Source organism: Cotesia glomerata, linkage group LG5 (genome assembly GCF_020080835.1).
Source record: "Cotesia glomerata isolate CgM1 linkage group LG5, MPM_Cglom_v2.3, whole genome shotgun sequence".
In the NCBI taxonomy this organism is placed as follows: domain Eukaryota; kingdom Metazoa; phylum Arthropoda; class Insecta; order Hymenoptera; family Braconidae; genus Cotesia; species Cotesia glomerata.
This window is the reverse complement of record NC_058162.1, coordinates 21,580,054-21,599,438: the sequence shown is the minus strand read 5'-3', so window position 1 is coordinate 21,599,438 and position 19,385 is coordinate 21,580,054. Positions and strand designations below refer to the sequence as shown.

The window sequence follows — 19,385 nt, the reverse complement described above, 5'->3', positions numbered from 1 at the left end:
ACTTAAAGGCCATCTGGTGGTAGCGTCCTTAGACTTCAATTATACACACATGTGTTTAAGTTGAGTTATTGTTACAGGTAAAAAAAAAGCGAAAACAAACAATAATTCATCATTAAATTTTTTAATAATTCAAAACAAATTAAATTTTCATTTTTTTAAATGTTTTACATAAATAAACATACGTGTTATATTTCTAAAATTTGGCTAACTTAATTTCTATGTTTTACAGGCTTGGTCTCATTATCCCAGTCAGCATCCAAGTCAGAAAGATTTCAGTATGAAGTCTTTTAAAAAACTTCTTATAGAAATCCTAATGTGACGTCTTAAGGAGCTCTTTTTTACGAGGTCAGAACTAAGAGCTCTTAATGAACTCATAAGTTTGGAGTCAATTTTCTGACATATAACTGAGTCCCTTTTTTGGACTTCTTTTTGAGTTGCGTATAATGAGCTTATAGACATTATAAACAAAAACACAAATTTCTTTCTAATATAAAGCTGTCAAAATCTTATTCATTTTTAATTTATTACTTTCCTGATTGATAAATTAAATTGAAAATGATTAAAAATAATTCGAATTAAATGATTTAAAACAATTTGAATAGATTAATATATAGAAATACACTTGGCATAGGTTAACTCATTTCTCTTAATCCAGGTTAATTAAATTTTTCAAAAATTTTAAATTATATTATAAAGTAATAGGCAATAATGTTAAAATCTGGTTCGTAATCAAACTAATTTAGATAAAATAATAAAATTGGATTCTAATCTGAAAAAATTATGTGAACTTTCTACATTTAAGGAGTACTTTGCATGTATCAATTTTAAACATTTTATTCGAATTTAACGATATCTTATAACTATATACTTATTAATTATTGTTGAATTTTTAATATTCATTAATTTATCTATTAGATATTGTGAAAAGTAAACAAAATTTATATAGACTATTTAAAAAAATATTACAGGTAGACTTTTGAATATTTTTTAGTATATAAATAGAATAAATAATATAGACAATGATCGCAACATTTCATTACTATCTATATCGTTTGAACAGCGTAGGGGGTTAGGTATCGATCTAGCACGCGCGCGACTCGGGTTCGAATCTTAGTTACGGCTATTGCGATTTTCACTTTCTCTTTTTAAACCGACAATATTAGGTCTAACTAAAATAATAAACATTCGAAATCAGCATCGGTGCTTCATGAAACTCTGAAATATTTTTCATAATTTACTTTTATTATTATTATTAATATTATTTTTGTTGTGTTCTTATTATTGTTATCATTATAATAGCGTATAGAGATCAAAAATCATTCATTTGTGCGAGTTCAGAAAAAAGAGCTCTTTAAGAGCTCGTTTTGATGAGTTCTTAAAGTCTACAATAAGCGGCGCATTCCACCTCTTCAGAAGGTCTTAAAGACGTCTTTTAGACGTAGACTCTGACGTCCAAATCAGAAATCTGAGCTCATTCGGAATAACTTAATACGTCATTTTGCTATCTGGGTAGAGAATCAATCGATATCAGGCAGACCGTACAGCTTATACTCATTGTAATTATGACAATTTTTGCTAACGAGTCTGGATTTATTTATTTATTTATTCAGTTTTTATGTCAAGGCAAATAGCCGAATGACAAAAATATGCATAGATTTATATTAAAGTACAGGTGTAGCAAAATTAAATTAAATATAAAAAAAAGAAAACAGATAGGATTAATTTTATGAAACTAATGATTTAATAATAAATATATAATCTCTGAAATCTAATAATGATGAAAAAAAAAAGAACAATATTTAACAATTATGGGAATAAAGATAATAGGATCAATAAGCTAAGTGTAAATGCTTAAATGTTAAAAAAATTAATTGTTGAAAACAAATTTTAACAGTTTAGTAACGTCAATTTCAAGTGACCTGTTTAATGTTTATCAGACACTATCTCGTTCTAATTTTACAAAAAATTCAAAAGCATTTGCTCAGGTTGCACTCCGATAACGTGATCAAGACCCGGGCCTTCGCTAGAAATACTAGCAACGAAAATCTCTGTATGAAATTTTACGACTAATCAACTTATAATAATTTTTTTTTAAATCAACGGGATCGTAACATATGACAGTGAAAAATGATGCTAAAGTTAGCTAACTGTCAATTTTTTTTTAATTATTTTTATAAAAAGTCAATTACAATAATAAAAATGCTTTTAAATTCTTATAACAAATCAATTACAATAAAAAAATGCTGTTAAAAATTTCTATTAATAATTTTTTTTTATTTTCACAAGTGAAATTTTTTTATGACATTGAACTTAGCAGTCACTAGAACATTTTTTAATTTTTTTTTAGCAAACAAATTTGTTCAAAAAAATTAGATTTTTAATTTTTGAAAATTCCTTCATGCCAATTTTTGTTGCCATAATTTATTTGTTAAAAAAATTCTAAAATATCTGCTAAATTAATTTTCATCTTTTTTTACTCAATTTTTTTCATAATAATTTCATTGCTATAAAATTCTTGAAAAATTTATGTTTGTCAACTTCAATATCATCAGTAAAAAATGTAATTTAAAGTTAAAAATGGTAGCAAGTATGTCTGAGGTGGTAAGAATTTAAGACGCTATTTTTTTTTAAGTGACAAACATTTCCATGTTACAGGAATTTTTTAATGATTCAATAATGTGAAAAAAAAATTAATTTCAATTATAAATTTTAAATGATAAGCTTAAATATAATAATCAGAGCGCGCAAGTAAATTCAATGGTAAGTGTTTAGCATTCATTTTACATTGTATATTAATTTTCGAATGTAAAGTATAGAATGAACGTGCAAAATTTTTATGATTAATGTAATCTGTTTTTTGATAGGCTATCTCTTCCATAAAGTGATTGGCAGCGTGATCAGCAGCAACTAATAATTGCAATAATTCTTCCTGCAACGGAATTTCTTTAACGTGCTCATAAGCGCAGTTGATAACATGTTCTTCCAAATTTTCCAAGCGCGTGTTGTCATCAAATTTTATCTGCGGCAATTGATTTACTTTGCAACACTCACGTAATAACTTACGCGAGACCATAACGCAGGGTTGTTGGCAAGGAGATTGTGACTGTGATAATAATGGAACGTCGGCTCCTGACATGTTGCTGGTCATTGACGGGTTGTTAAGCGTAATGACAATCGGCTCACTGAGTAATACACTGTTTTCAGTTATCAGTACCTTGCATTTATCGATGCCCGGAAAATTGTTGTATTTCAATATTGTTGATACCATATTTATTGCAACATGCCATACGCTGTCTGGTAGATTTGTAAATCTTGATGATTCTATAAAGTTCCACGCGTAATCTATTACGTGATGGATGTACTGCATCAGTTTGTTAACTTCATTCGAATTATACATTACGCTGTGTGGTTTCAATCCGATGTAAATGTTGAAATTTTCATTTGATAGTTCAGAATCACGATTATTTTGTGATTTTTGCATTATTATAACATCATCGTCCTCAGTTTCATTATCGCTAGATTTTCGTTTTAGAGAGTCTGTGAATTTTAACATTTTGTACTTGGATTTTTAGAAATTTTAACTTATAAAATTATTTATACATCTATAGAAAGGATTAATTTTTTTAATAATTATTTAGAATTGTAATTTTGCCTATTTGTGTCATAAAAATTTGAAAATTCTAATTTTGAACGCATTGAAGACGATGAATTGAATTATACATGAGAATTTCTTATAATAAATTCAATATTTATTAGATATTTAGCAGAATATTTGGTAGATCTAGACACAAAAAGATAAAACTATGTAAAATCAATAAAACGAGATATTGTAAAAGTCCACACTACGTTGCTATAAAATATTTTAATCTTTCGCCAACTGAATATAAAGAATTGGCGAAAATTAATAAAACGAACAAGGTTAAAATGAAAAAATAGTTAACAAGTACACAGAATCAACTAATTCCCTACACTGTGAAAAAAAAATACCTTTACTCAATTAACAATTTCTTGGTTCAAGAAATTCGGTAACGATCAAATATTTTATTATTATTAATTTTTAATTTCTGAAGAGAAGAGCATCAATATTTATCTTTGAATAATAGATAAACAAGAGAACAGCTTTATTTAAATTAAGTAAAAATTATTTCAATCAATTTAACAAGTTCTTGAGCTAAGAATATATATTCTTGAAAATTTTCAAAAACATGAGTTCTTGCATCAAGAAAATTTTCTTAATAAAAGTATTTTTTTTTCTCAGTGTAAAATAATACAATTTTAGTTTTTAAATACTAAATAAAATAAGGCTTAAAATATTAAAAACCAAATATTAAATATATCAAAATTTAATTGTAATTTTTCTTTGAAGGCTCATAGGAGTGACTCAATTAGTAATAAATATTATTGTTTATCACTAGACATTAAGCCTATCTCTTTTTCCCTACCCTATGTACAGACAACCATTTGTCTCTATAGGGATTACATGTAGTTATATGTACAACTATATCTGTAATTTTGTGAAGTAAATAAATAAATTTAAACTTGAAAAATGAAAATTTTTTCTTGAAATTTTCATAATTCAATTTTTTACAATCACACGCTTTCATTCTTCAAGCTTAGTAACGACAGATTAATTTTTTTTTTAATTTTGAAAATGTTATTTCTTTACAATTAAAAGAAATTATTTTTTTTAATTACAAAATTTACATTTTCATTCAGTTTTTTTTTCCTGATTTATAATTATAATTTACTATATTTATTAGAAGAAAATTTAGCCAATAGATAATTAAATATATACTAGTAACAATACAATGGAAGAAAAAACAAATACAAATATTTCATGTAATAAATTAAAATTACGAGATATTTACAACGAAGAAACACGTAAAGGCGTACTTAGGTATTTCTCGTACTTATGGATTCGTTATAACAAAAAACGTGATGAGGAAAAAAAAATTGGCAAATTTAATACATCGATGGACGTTGATGACTCAAAATAACCTACGGGATTAAAAAAATCAATTAGCATACAATTATAATCAAAAATTAACTTACCTCTACTCTAGTAAAAAATTAAAATGCATTAAATAAATAAACTTTAGTAAAAATAAATCATAAATTATACTTGCTTAATAAATAGATTTCCAGAAATTTTTATTGACACAATTGCTGGGTATATCACAAATTATCAATTAATACTTATTTTATCGAATAGTAATTCATATAATGATATTAATATTAAGTTGATTGCCAAATAAGCACGCCAGGAAGCGAGATTGAAAAACATTCTGCACTATAATGAAAGCATCTACAATTTAATTATATTTTATTTAAATATATATTTATTTTCAAAGATACTTATACTTTTATTTCTAGAAATGAATGGATAAAGTTGACATACGATCCTATAGTACGTTTACGGTTATATTTTTTACTCATTAACGTCCATAAATAATTTTTATTTAAAGGAAAAAAATTGAAAAAAAACTTCACAGATAATCGAGTATGTAAAAAAAAATTAATTTAATTTTTTTAATGGAAACAAAAATATTTATTAATGATTGCATCAGAATATACATCTTAAATAACCCTAATTATTATAATGCGCATGGTAAAAATTTTATTGTTGAGACTTAAAAGGGCGTTTTGGTAAATTTTATCAAGTAAAATTTTTAGGCGTTTTTATTAAGAAATAAATTAATTATATTGATAAGTTATAGTATATATTAAAGAACTAGTCATTTAAAATATGTAATTTATACTCAAATATATGTATAAAAAAATGTTATTAAATACGTAGATAATTTGTAAATAGTAACAAGTCAAATAGAGTAAATTGAAAGTGAAGATTATATTATAAAAATTTGAAGATAAAATAATTATGGACGTTATTGAGACAATGAAAAATAGTTTCTGATAAAATTTCCTGAAATACTGTTAATAAAAATTATTTATTGCAATAATCGTCTGGCACAATCAGAAATTCTGGTTAAAATTATAAATATTTAATGTATAAAATAAGCAAAATAAATTTCAAAATAAAAATTAATATTCTAAATAATAAATTTATTTAATATAATAATTAAGTGGTGCCTCGCGAGTTAGGAAACAATTTTAATAATTATTATGATTATTTTTAAAAAAATGACTTAATAATTAAATTTGTTTGTATTCAATATGTATTCTACAATTAAGAAAATAATAATATTAACAATTTAATCAACCTTGAACAAAAGAAGACGTAGAAAAAGACACGAAGTGATTTAAAAAATTGCACGTGTCATAAATTATAAAATAATGATTGTTATAAATATAATAGATGATTAAAATTAATTTTATTAATTTGTCAAATTTTAAATTATCATTTTTGTTTTTCTATTTCATTTGTCTTAAACATTAAACTAACAATCTAAATTTGAAAATGTGTAACTATAATATAAACCATTAACTTATTAACTCATTATTTGTTGTTAACTTCATTTTAAAAATGACTACAAGGTACTAAGGTCTTTCTTAATTATTTATAATTATGGTTATTTGTTGTTTTTTTTTTTTTTTTTTTTTTAGTTGCAGTGCATATTATGTTTTTATTTTTTATCTCCATTGTTGTATTTTAAATCTCATTATTTAATCAAATACTTTTCTATAAATTTCTACGTAGGATCAACTGTTAATTATTCAGACGATGGACGTCAGGCCTTTTTAGTCAATTTTTAACCATCAATTACAATAAAATTTACAAATAAAATTTAATAACTTTTACAAGAAATTAATTATTAAAGAAGAAATAATTCGACTCGCGTGACGTCTCACCGTTTATAAAAAATTTTATTTCAATAAAACCTTTAAATGTAATTTAAAATTAATAATAGTTCACAATTATACCACTACTGTTTATTTATTCAATTAATTAATTAATTAATAAAATTAATTTGCAAGGTAAAGTCGTATGAAGCATGAGGAGGACGTTAAAAAATTTTTACGTCAACGTCATACAGTCAATATTCTCGCGACAAATTCAATTTTAAATTTAAAAAAAAAAAAAAAAAAAAAAAAGAAAAACATGTAATAAATAAATATTGATTATAAATATATGCTTGAGCAGTAATTTTATTAAAAGAATAATAATAAAATCATCAAGAGATAAAAAAAATTTTCATTGATTTTAACATTGTTAGTATATATATATATATATGTATATGTATATATGTACACAGGATCGTCGCGTAATGTTTAAAAGTAAAAAAAAAAAGAATGAAAGATTTAATAATTTAAAAAAAATATGCCAAAGCGAAGGGCAAGAACGCGCGTCCTCCCCGCAATCGCCAAATTTAATAAAATTTCCAGTTTAATTATTTAATTTTAAATCGTTAAATTACCATTAAATAATATACTGTAGATTATATTTGATTATAAATTAAAGAGCCTTAATAATATGTTTATCATGTATTAATATTATTTTTTTTTTCTTTAATAATAGTAGTAGTATTTACGATAGCTTTTGTATGTAATTAGCTTACTCATCCGGCCGTTAACTTGGTTTATCTTTCACTCCCTTTATTAAATATCCACGTTACATCCACAAGCGCATCTGGATCTTCGTCTTCCTCGTCTTGGTTTCATTTACTTATTTTATTTTCGATATTTATATTTTGAGAGAAAAAAAAAATATTTTACAAATATCGAAAATTCGGTGACTAGCGACATTCCCAAATTTTCACTGTCTGATCTACGCTACCAGTTACCACATAAGGATGGCTTTTGTGAAAATCTGTTGAATAATTTATTTTATTTCCATTAGTATTAATTAGTAATTACAATTATCAATGATATGAAATAGTCAGAGTATAAAAGTTAATTTAATTATTTATTCTACCTCGCGAGGCTTCGTTAATTTTATCCCAACTTTGATAGTCATTTAGTTACAAAATAATCAATTGATTATTTTTTAAAACTATTTAATTTAATCCATCACACTCAAATGATTTATGACCGTCATTAAATTTCCGATTAAAAATTTTAGTATAATTATTACAAGATGTCGCCATTATTCTAATGATTTGGAGTTTATATCACGATAAAAAACAACCATTTGTTAAAACACAATAAGGTAAAAGCCCTAATTATTGACAGGGGTCTAAATATTGACATCCTAAATTATTTTTAAATATATTTAATTATCTGTAATAAGAATAACTATCATATAAATTTTAATTAATTAAAAAATTGAAAAAAAATTACTGTCAGTTAAAAATATTAAATATTAATTATTAAAACAAAAATAAAGTTAGCACCAGTTCATCAAACCAGCTTACGAGCGTCTATTTTCTTAACAACTTTGATTAGAAAAGCATTTTTTTGAAATGCTGAGTTTAAATTAATTTCTTCATCTAATAATATGATCTTTTTTTTTTTTTTTTTTAATTAACAATATATAAAATTTATAAAATTGAATAATTGAAATTAATTGTATGCTTTATAATATCTGAACAATAACAGTTTCACTGTAAAAAAAATCGCGCCAAGTCCACGTTCATAAAACTATTAAGAAAAAAGAAAATTTTTTTTTCTTTACAAAAAGATATAAAATAAAAAAATAAAAAAATACAAGTAACCGATATGATTGTATAAGATTTTCGGAAATTAAAAAAAATTTTGTTGTAAATTTAAAAATTAAAAAAAAAATTTTGGAACGTATTTAGTGTGCGTGGTTGCAAAATATTTTACTTTGAATGAAATTCGTAAAATCTATTTACTAGGACTTTAATAAAATTGAAATATATAATGACGCACACCAAGTACGTTCCAAAATTTTTTTTAATTTCCGAAAATCTTATACAATCATATCGGTTACTTTGATTTTTTTATTTTTTTATTTTATATCTTTTTGTAAAGAAAAAAAAAATTTCTTTTTTCTTAATAGTCTTATGAACGTGGACTTGGCGCGATTTTTTTACAGTGAAACTGTTTTTGTTCAGATTTTAGTATTTTTTGTAATTATAATAAAAATTTACAATTGGTACCAACTTAAATCTCGCGTTGGCTGCATTTTTTATAGCAAACTATCCCCTTGAAGCTACAGTTTATGTAAAAATAATTCCAGCGCACCCTGGTGGGTATAGATGCAAGCTGTGAAATGTATTTTTTTAACTGTAGTTTCCCATCTATTGGAGGATTACCATGCATTCTCATATTATTTAGTCTGTGGCATGTCACTTTTTACATCGAAAAAAGTCAGGATCGAAATTTTTGAACTTGCTATAGTTTACGTTGATAAAATTTTATAATTTCAAGTAGATTAATTGTTATAATTGAATATAATGAACTAATATCAGTAAAATAAAGTATGAATTACTGTTATAATATAAAATTTAGGAACAAAAAGTACCGTAGAATTAAATAAAATTTTGCAACCTCGAAATACCGTTCTGCTTACAGTAAACACACTCGGTAGTCTGGCGCTCCATTTACAATGGATTTGAACGGAACTTGGCGCCAGATTCTACCGAATCTGTGGATTTAAATAATGGGTGTCAATAACTAGTTCATAATTTTTAAGTTGATCTCATATTGACAGCTACTTGACAGCGCTATGAGACCTTTTTTTTACTTTAACTTAAAAAATTTACTGTAAGAATTTGAACTCTTCTGATTCAATACATTATTTTTAAATTAATTTTTGTATTTTTAATATCAATTAATCATTTATGGAAATTATTATTAATAAACTTTAATAATACTGATTACTTAATAATAAGTTTCGATAAATAAGAATAAGCAAATGATTCGACGCATACGCAGTATACGTGTCAATAATTGGGGTTAAGATATGTCAATAATTAGATCAATCAGTTTTTTAACCTATCAATAATTGGTGTATCCGGATAATCTATTTAATTATTTAAAATTAATTAAGGCAAAGTACCCAGTAGTTGAACAGGTTTCAAAGTAAACCGTATTCGACCCTATTTTTAATACATAAAGATGTGATTGTTAGTTAAAATTAGAGATTTTCATGAAAGTATAAACAATTTTGAATTGATTGAAATTTAAAATAACGCAGATAATTGATTATTTATATTTTGACAACGTTTTTAAGATAGACTATGAAAGGAGTAGTAGTTAAACAATCAATTCTGATAAGCCGCAGTAGTTGAACACTCCGGGAGCAGTAGTTGAACTGATAAAATATACGGCAATAGGCATAGCAACAATTTTCAACGTTTTATTGAAATATCAAAAGAATTATAACATATTATTGAATAATATTAAAAATAATACTGTGAATATTTAATATGTTCATTTAAAAATGAGGAATATTTGTATTTAATTTTTTAATTACATTTATTATGAATGACAACGCAAATTTTCAATAATAAATCAAATAAACTCAATTCAAAACATTAAATAATTTTAAACTACACTAATTTTTAGCTATAAAACTTATTTAATTTGCAGTAATTAATATAAATCACAATGCTGATCACTAGTCTATAAATCTATTAAAGGTTAGAGTGCTGTTAAAATTATACGGCCCCAGCTTGTTCAAATTCTGGGTACCGCTTTGAAAATTTGGAGGTATAGTTAGACGCTAAAATTTAATCTAAAAATTATCGTTTATGTCTTAGCAAAAAATGTGTATTATTTAAAAAAGACTATTTCATTGGGTGGTACAATTTTTTTTACTTAAAATGATGATATATCGTTTTTTTTTCACTGATTGTTCAGCTTACCATTTAATACCTTTTTCATGAAAAAAATAGCATCTATCGGCTATTCTAGACATGGAAACTTTTAAATTAACAAAAATATAATTTTTTTGACTTATAATTGAAAAAACTTACAGAAATCAATTACTGTATCATTGAATAATTATAATATGCGCTTATTACTCATAATACATTTACAGATTTTGTATTACAACAATTCGAAAAGTTTGTTCAAATACTGGTCCCATTTTTATAAGTGTTCAAGTACTGGGTACTTTACCTTAATGTCAATAATTAGGGCTTTTACCTTATTCGAAAATAAATGTTACTTAATTCTAATAGACTTTTAATATTATTTCATAGAAGCCCGTTAAATTGGAATTATATGACGAAGCATCGCAAAATTGAATAAATAAAAAAATCATCATAAATTGATAAGTATACTTTGATTATTTAATATCATTATTATCATGACCTAAATACACCTAATAATTGTTAAAAAAACTTACCAATAGAAGTGCAAAAGTGAACGTGTGCCTCAAGCGTCTTCATAGCACGTTTATTACGAGTGTCCCAAACTCTCATTGTCTTGTCGTCTGACACACTGACAATGAATTTACCGCCAGGATGGAAGACGATTCCGCGTACCCAGTTGTCATGACCAAGAAGTACAAATAGACAAACACCAACACTGACATCCCATACGCGAATCGACTTGTCACGCGATCCTGACGCTAAGAATGGACCCTCGTGTGCTCCTTTATTGTCAGCACCAGCGGCAGCATTTATTGCTGCTCTTGCGCTTTCTGGTGCCCAGGCAATGCATTCGACAACGTGGTCGTGGTCACGCAGTTCGACCTGTAATAAATAATAGGAGAAATCAGTAACTAGTAACTAATAATTATTGAATTTGAAATAAAATACATACTTTGGTCTCTTTAGTGGCCATGTGCCATACCCTTACGGTCTGATCATTAGAACAACTGGCAATTAGTTCACCACAAGGACTGACCCTTGCCATTCTGACCCATTCTCTGTGGCCAGTTAATGTTTTTACACAGTAACCTGTGGCTACTTCCCATATTTTAATGGTCTTATCCCGCGAGGCACTTACTACGAAGTCACCCTGTGGTACGAATGCAACTGAATTTACGTTATGATCATGACCGTGCATTGTTTTAACACACGCAAACGACTGGTGAAAGTCCCATATCTTTATAGACATATCTGCGCTGCATGATACCAGTAATTTTCCTGACGCATCGAATGCTACATCCTGCACGCTGTCTGTGTGTCCCTTCAGGGTACGTTCGAATTCTCCGCTTTCAAAATCCCATACCTAGTTATCAAAAAAAAATATTTTTTTTACATATTCATTACTTTTCACTTTCAATTAAGGGGTTACATGGGTTTCCTCCGGAAAAAAATGGCCTATTTTTAACAATTTTTTTTTAATATAAAAAATGAAATATTTAATTCAAACTTTTTACTGTCTTAAAGATACATTTTAAATAACGGACTACTGAAATTTTTGAAAAAAAATATTAAAAAGTCTGCCATTGTGACGTCATTTCCGGCGAGTTCTCGGAAAAAAAATAAATATTAAATGTAATTAAAAATTTAATATAAAAGTAAATATTAAATGTAATTTAAAATCGTTAATTTTACAAATTTTAAAATTCCGAAAAATATAATCTTGAATAAAGAAAAAACTAAAGCTATATTAACAGAATCTTTCAAAGTCACAAAGTCTCAATAAATTAAAAAAAGTTTGGAAAATCCAAAAGTGCACGCCTCATAACGCTCATTCATTTTTTAAGAAAAAATAAATTGTGTAACTGATAAAAAAAAAGAAAATTATAATTAAGTAATTTCTTACAGAGTATTTTTTTTTTTTTAAATATCAGCACCCTTGATTCTTGTCATATGCGCACGCAGTCTAAAAAAATCTAGCTTTATCAAGTGGCGCCATAGTTTTCACGTGACAAATAAGAAAAATTCGTTTGTCTTTGTACGGTTATATCGTAATAAATTTTAATAAAAATTCAATTTAAAAAAAAAATACGTAAACAAGGCTACTGATATGAAATACGGACCCAGTTCATCGCATTCGTAAACTAATAAAAAAAGTCCGGTCTTGAAATATCAATTTGTTCGGGAGTAATCATTGGTACATCCAAAATGGGGTGACATCCGGACGTCCACGTAAAATTTTTTTCAAAATAGCTACATGAAATGATTTTAGAAAGTAAAAGATGGTTTAATTTAAGTGTTTTCTCCGTGTACATCTACTTATATTATTGTATAAGTGTAATATGGTTGTGATAGAGACATTTAAAGATCACAAAATTGCTTGACCTTGACGAGTCGAGTGTAAAGCACAACCTCACGCGCTTCGCGCTATGAGGCGTGCAAAACATAACAACGAAAATTTTTACGCCAAAATGAATGAACAGACCAACACTCATTTAGCCGAAAAATGTAAATAATAGTTATTTGGATGAGTAATTTTCGGCCGAATCATTATTCGGATAGATAAGTATTCGGATGAATATACGTCGGGACGAACCTTTTTCGAAATTAAATTAATTTTAACTCTTGAGGAATATAAGATTTATGTTTACCTATATTCGATAGCTCAGTGTTTTATAATTTTCAAAATTGTTTTTCGGCTGGTATTCGATTTAAGCTAATGTATTTTATAAACTTTGAATGTAGCGGAATTTTTAATTTTCTAGAATTTTAATAATTCGGAATGTTGTCGATCTGACTGGTTGACCGCAACCCCAAAAAAAACAGCGCCTTGAGCGCGCAACTTTTTAAAACTGTACCTCCGAAACTATTACTCGGATTGACTTGAAACTTCAGGACAACATTCTAGAGATGTTGTAGAATTTAATAAGACAATAAAAAAAATCGATTTTTTGAAGCCGTGAAATCCATGTAACCCCTTGATCAATTCAATTATCAAACTGACAATTGCTGGAGGCAAGTATTTATTTTATCAGAGAAAGTTTTAATTGAATCAATATGGAAAACAGTTCCAACATCTAAATATAAAGAAAAAAAAAATAATTACTTTAATTGTCGCATCTTCACTCGCTGATACAATAAGACTGAATACAGGATGAAAAATAACTCGATTTATTGGCGCTCTGTGACCAGTTAGACAGTGTTTCTCAGGTGGCCTGGGAATCCATTCTGTTGACGAACGTTTTCCTCGCGTTGGTGCACCCTCTATGAATTCTTTCTCAGCTTCAGACAGCTTAGACTCTAATTCCATTACCTGTAATTTACATTTATTATTATTATCAACATCGCCATCATCACCGCTGTTATTATTATGTGAATTTCACACGTTAAATAATTATTTAACATTGTACTTGTTAATATAGTTTATTATTTTTATTATTTGCAGTAATTAAAAGTCCTAAAAATAATAATAACAAAGTATTAACCTTTTTCTGTAGCCGTATGACGGAGGTCCATTTTTTCTCAAGCAATCCACCGTATTTACGTTCAACTTCTCCTGGCATATCAGCTTCCTTTTTGAATGCTTCCAGAGCATCTTGATAACCATTGGTACTTAAATAGTCTGCGATCGCCTTATTTCTGAAAATATAATTATTATTATTTAAATATTTGAACTTGTAAATAGGTTGACATAAATATTTTATTTAACAAGCAACTTTGTTTGTTTTTATCCGAATAGTAAAAAATAAAATAAAGTCATAAGTCACAGATACGTGAGAAAATATTTTTAATAGACATATTTGTACGTGTCTTTGAATGTAATAACATAACTGTTACACCTGACTTGTTATGTTATTTATGGTGTTATTAAAGCATGTACTAGACTAGCCTACTAGTCATTTGGTCACGGGCGTGTCGGATGAGCAAATAAAAACGCGAGGGTAGATTGTGGCCTTTTGTTTCAGATAATGATACTTGAAAGTACTTGGAGAGAATAAGAACATCCAGAATATATATTTATATGGATGTATATGTATTATAAATATAAATACACTCATAACGGGGTGAAAGGCATAATCATTTTATAGCCACTTCTATTAACTTTTATTTATAATGATTAATTGTTACTGTAAAGTTCATCTAATTTGCTTTATAATGTAAATTTCTATTTAGATAAATATTAATTTCATCAATATTGTTCTCGAAATCGATTGAAATAAATTTAAATCATATATCAGTTTTATTATTATTATTATTATTTTTTTTTTTAATATAAAAACCTTATTTTTAAATTTACTAATTAGATAAATATCAATTTTATCAATATTGTTTTCGAAATCGATTGAAATAAATTTAAATCATATATCAGTTCTATTATTATTTTTTTTTTCAATATTGACTAGAGAATAATAGGAAAAAATTTTTTTGACGAGCTTTTTAATATATTTAATTGGATATGGTTCATTTTATTTATTACGGACTCTAAATCTATATAAATAAAAATAAAATGCCGCATGTATGTCCACGCATCACTTGAGAACGGCTGGACCGATTGGGCTAATTTTTTTTTTGTTGTCTTCAAAATTTTCAGGAGAAGGTTTGTATGTCATAATAATTTTCAAAAAATCCTCCCCCAAAGGGAATTGCGGGGGCGTTAACAATGAATAATTCCCGTTTTTAAACTATGGATCCTATAGACTCCAAATTTGGTAGGAATCTTCTGTAAGGGATATAGAAATAATCTATGGACGAATTTCACGATAGCTCACTCCACAGGGGGTTGCGGGGCAGATATTAACAATGAAAATTTTTAATTTTCAAATTATAGATCTCACAGACGGCAAATTTAGTTGGAGTCTTCCATATGTGGTGCGGAAATGTTTTAAGAACGGATTTTACAGCAACCCACCCTAATAAAGGTAGCGGGGGTGGGTGTTAGAATGTTAAATTTCTATCTCCAAACTGTAACTTTCTACAGACTCTAAATTTGGTAGGAATCTTCGTGTATAGTTTTAAGTTCAGCTAAGAATGGATTTTATCAAATTCTAACCCCAAAAAGGATTGCGGGGTCGTCAGCAATGAAAAACTATCATTTCCAAACAATAGTTTCTATAGACTCGAAGTTTTGTAAGAATCTTTTATTTATAATGTAGAAATCATCTCGAATAGGATCTTATGAAATTCCTCCCTCACATAAGAGTGCGGGGGTATTAATTGTCAAAAAATTCATATTCTTCAAATATCAGTTCCTACAGATATAAAATTTGATAAAATCTCAAGAGAAACAGGAAATTTTGGAAGTTCAGGGAAGTTTAAACGGTGAAAAACATAAATAATAAACAACAGAAAATACTAAAAACGACAATTTAGTTTTCCAATACACAATGTTCTGAGCTGAGTAATGAGGTCCGATCTCTTTGGGTCCGTTCCTAGCTGTGAAGTGAGGTCCGATCTTTTTGGTCTGTTTTGTTTTCAGAAATAAAAAAAAGTGTCAGTTAGTTGTTAAAAGAAATAAATTAATTTCAAGCCAATGAATAAAATCTATCATCAGATTGTCAGTGCGCAAGAAATTTTTTATTGTTATTGTTTCAAAATACCAAGGAGAAGACGACCTGACGACTGTTCGTGAGTCGGGAAACCATCATCTTTATATATTTACGCACTGCAAGAAAAGATAAAAAATGTAGTCCATCGGAAAGCTTTAAAATTAATTAAGTGTATAAATATGTTGCATTTAATGTAAATAAAAATTTTGTATCAAGTTTTGACTATACTTTTCACAAATACATGTAGATGATACGAAGTTCACCGGGTCGTCTAGTATAAAAATAAAATAAAAAAATTTGTTTGTATATTAAAATGTCATGCGCAGTAATTTTTTGTAAATTAAGGACTGTGTTTTTATATTGTAAAATTTTAAGGTATTTATTAATTTATTTTTTAGATATTTGTATTGAGTTTTTGATTTTACATGAAAATTGTTAATTGTTTATTTGTTTGTAAACACATAGGTACCTGATGATGTCAGAATAAAACTGACGAAACGTCGCATCTTAAAATAAATGAAATAAAAAACATAACATCGATTTGGTCTACAACATCCTGATTTAAATTAATTAAAATATAAGAACCTTATTTTTAAATTTACTAATTATTTAAGATTGAACAATTCTAAACATTGATTGACTAATAAAAAGTAAATTTTCATATACCTGAAATTATAATTTTTAATTAATTTTTTGTTAATAATTATTGATTATTGACTATTGATTACAAAATTCTCAAATCTATAAATTAGTCATATTTCTTTTAATAGAAAATGTAAAGTTCAAAGTTCACTTTTAAAAAATTTTTTTCATTTGAATTATTATTCATTAAAAGTATAAATTAATTTCAGCTACAAATTTCAACTTTTATAATAAAAAAATCTAGACTTTTTGCAAAAATATTCCTCTGTGAATTATTAAACACTTTTTTAATAAACCTAGAATAAAGTAAATTGTTAGAGGATTTTTAATTAAATTTCTCGTTAATAACTTTGTGTATTACTGTCCTGTTTGACAAATCACGTCATAAAAATTCTAAAAAAATATTATCTCAACACCCTATAATGATACGTAATTGTTAAAATTTAATCTATCTAATTAATTACTGCGATAAAAGTGATGAAATATGCGTTACATGATAATTTTCAGTAATATACATGGTAATAAAGAAAGTAACAAATCATAACGACAAAACGCGGTAACTTATAAGTAAAGAGTCGTGTATCAGGCATAATATTAATTATTATAATTATAATCCAACAATTTTATAAATTAGAATTCTATCTATATTGAAAGTAAGTTCTATAAATTGTCAAGTTACATGCAATTTTGCAATGAAATTGATTTTATAGAATAAAATTGAAGAAATTTAAAAAATACTTTGTGTTTTACTAAAGACAGTCTGTAAAAAAACACAAATGTACTAAGTTTATAATCAGAACCATGAATTAATATTCTAATTATTTGAATGTCAAATCGAATGACATAGATGAAAAATGACGTAATTTAACTTTTGTCTCGAACAAGTACAAGAGTATAAAAGTATAAAATATATATATTTTTATTAATCAATATGCATGATTTCTCTCCTTTTTCAATCCATCTCTCTTTCTCTAAAAGCCTCCATCACTCTCAGGCATTTAACATTATCGCGACTTTTCTCCAGCTCTTCCTATAGCTTTCTCTCTCTATCAACCACCGCCGATGCACGTAACTCTAGTTTTCCGTATCGATCCAGAGCTTGCGCGTGCTCAATAAACATCCACCCTTGCCCTCGTCTTCACCTCCTCAATGTCTCGCAAAAATTATTCACATTACCTTACAAATTATTAAACATTATCCACAACGTCATTCATCAATTAAAATGAAAAAAAAACTAAAACACCAATCCATCACTTACGACTAATTATCTAACTAAAAAAAAATCAGTCATCCCTTCATCTATAAACTTAAAATTTTAACATAAACTAATTAATGAAATTTAATTATAACTTACAACTCCTCCCTCTGCCGTTGTGACAACACCATTTTCATGATCCTTGATATAAACTCGGCTTATTCTACACCAATTTTTTTTGAGTCAATGATAATTTTAAAAATAATAAGCAAGTCCGGACACCAACAGTCGGCTCGCTTCAATAAATCGCCATTAGCATCTTCTGTAAATAAATAATAAATTAATAAATTGTCATAATTAATTCCACTAATTAATAAAATTAACAATAATATGTATATATGTAATAATATGTATCTAAGTTTATTTTAAGGATTTTAAGGATAAGACCTTGACAATCGACGTCAGTAAAAAGAGAAAGACAGCAATTGCGACGTCGCGAACTTTTTTAGCGATTATGTGTACCATATAATCGATATTCTTTACAAGTTAACTCATAGATATACAGTACATCTATTCATACACATAAACTAACCGGCTTTATACATTTAATATTAACCCGGTTTGTATATATATTATAATTCCATATACATTAAAAATTTTCCCATATTATTTACTCACCCCGAAAATTTAAAAAAATTTTTCCAATTTTTTTAATTTAAAATCGCGCATAAATTTTTAATCAAGAATATTCTATCACTAAGCGCTTTTGATTTAATTTTGGAGAATTAGTTTTTTAGAGTATTCATAATTATCTAAAAAAATCAATTACAACGTGCGAGTTTTAGAAACAAAAAATTTTTTTTCCGGGAATTACTTTTTCCGATGCATATTTTCAAGAAATCGAATTTGTAAAATAAAAAGAAAACTTGAATAAAAAAAAAAAAAAAAAAAAAAAAACATGTTCTGAGTGATAATAAATATTGAATATAAAATAAAATGGTTTGTTGTAAAATCTTGCACGGCCATTTTGGTACGAACCGTCACGTCTGGTTGATGAAATAGCTAAGTGTTTTTTTTTTTACGATGACATTTATTTGGAATTATTAATAGCAAATTGAGTACTTAGTGCGAGTTTAAACTTACGTTAATAATTATGAGGGTTATAGATGAATTTATGAATGAAACACACACTTATTTTACTGGTTTATGATGTTCACGTTCGTTGCAGTATATATAGATATATATATATAATAAATGAAACGATCGAGAAAAACAAAACCAATGTCAATCAACCATTCGGGGCCACTTCTGAGATCAGACTGA

General features: G+C 26.6%; 2 protein-coding genes across 3 annotated transcripts; both read right to left on the bottom strand.

Annotated features, from left to right (window-relative positions):
• Positions 1–2,681: 2,681 nt before the first annotated feature.
• LOC123265525 lies at positions 2,682–3,615 on the bottom strand. The gene has a single exon (XM_044729325.1). It carries the CDS (start codon positions 3,551–3,553, stop codon positions 2,723–2,725), a length of 831 nt encoding a protein of 276 aa, XP_044585260.1. The 5' UTR covers positions 3,554–3,615; the 3' UTR covers positions 2,682–2,722.
• Positions 3,616–7,466: 3,851 nt separating this feature from the next.
• LOC123266178 (lissencephaly-1 homolog) lies at positions 7,467–19,378 on the bottom strand. Of its 2 annotated transcripts, none has more exons than XM_044730213.1 (7): positions 19,206–19,378; positions 18,222–18,384; positions 14,165–14,318; positions 13,786–13,992; positions 11,635–12,045; positions 11,216–11,564; positions 7,467–7,768 (listed from the first exon to the last, which is right to left on the bottom strand). In XM_044730213.1, the coding sequence occupies exons 2-7, from the start codon at positions 18,257–18,259 to the stop codon at positions 7,695–7,697; spliced, it is 1,233 nt and encodes a 410-aa protein (XP_044586148.1). In that variant the 5' UTR covers positions 18,260–18,384; positions 19,206–19,378; the 3' UTR covers positions 7,467–7,694. The 2 variants fall into 2 exon arrangements, with proteins under 2 accessions (XP_044586148.1, XP_044586149.1); XM_044730214.1 differs by lacking the exon at positions 19,206–19,378 and adding an exon at positions 18,510–18,526.
• Between the last annotated feature and the right edge of the window lie 7 nt (positions 19,379–19,385).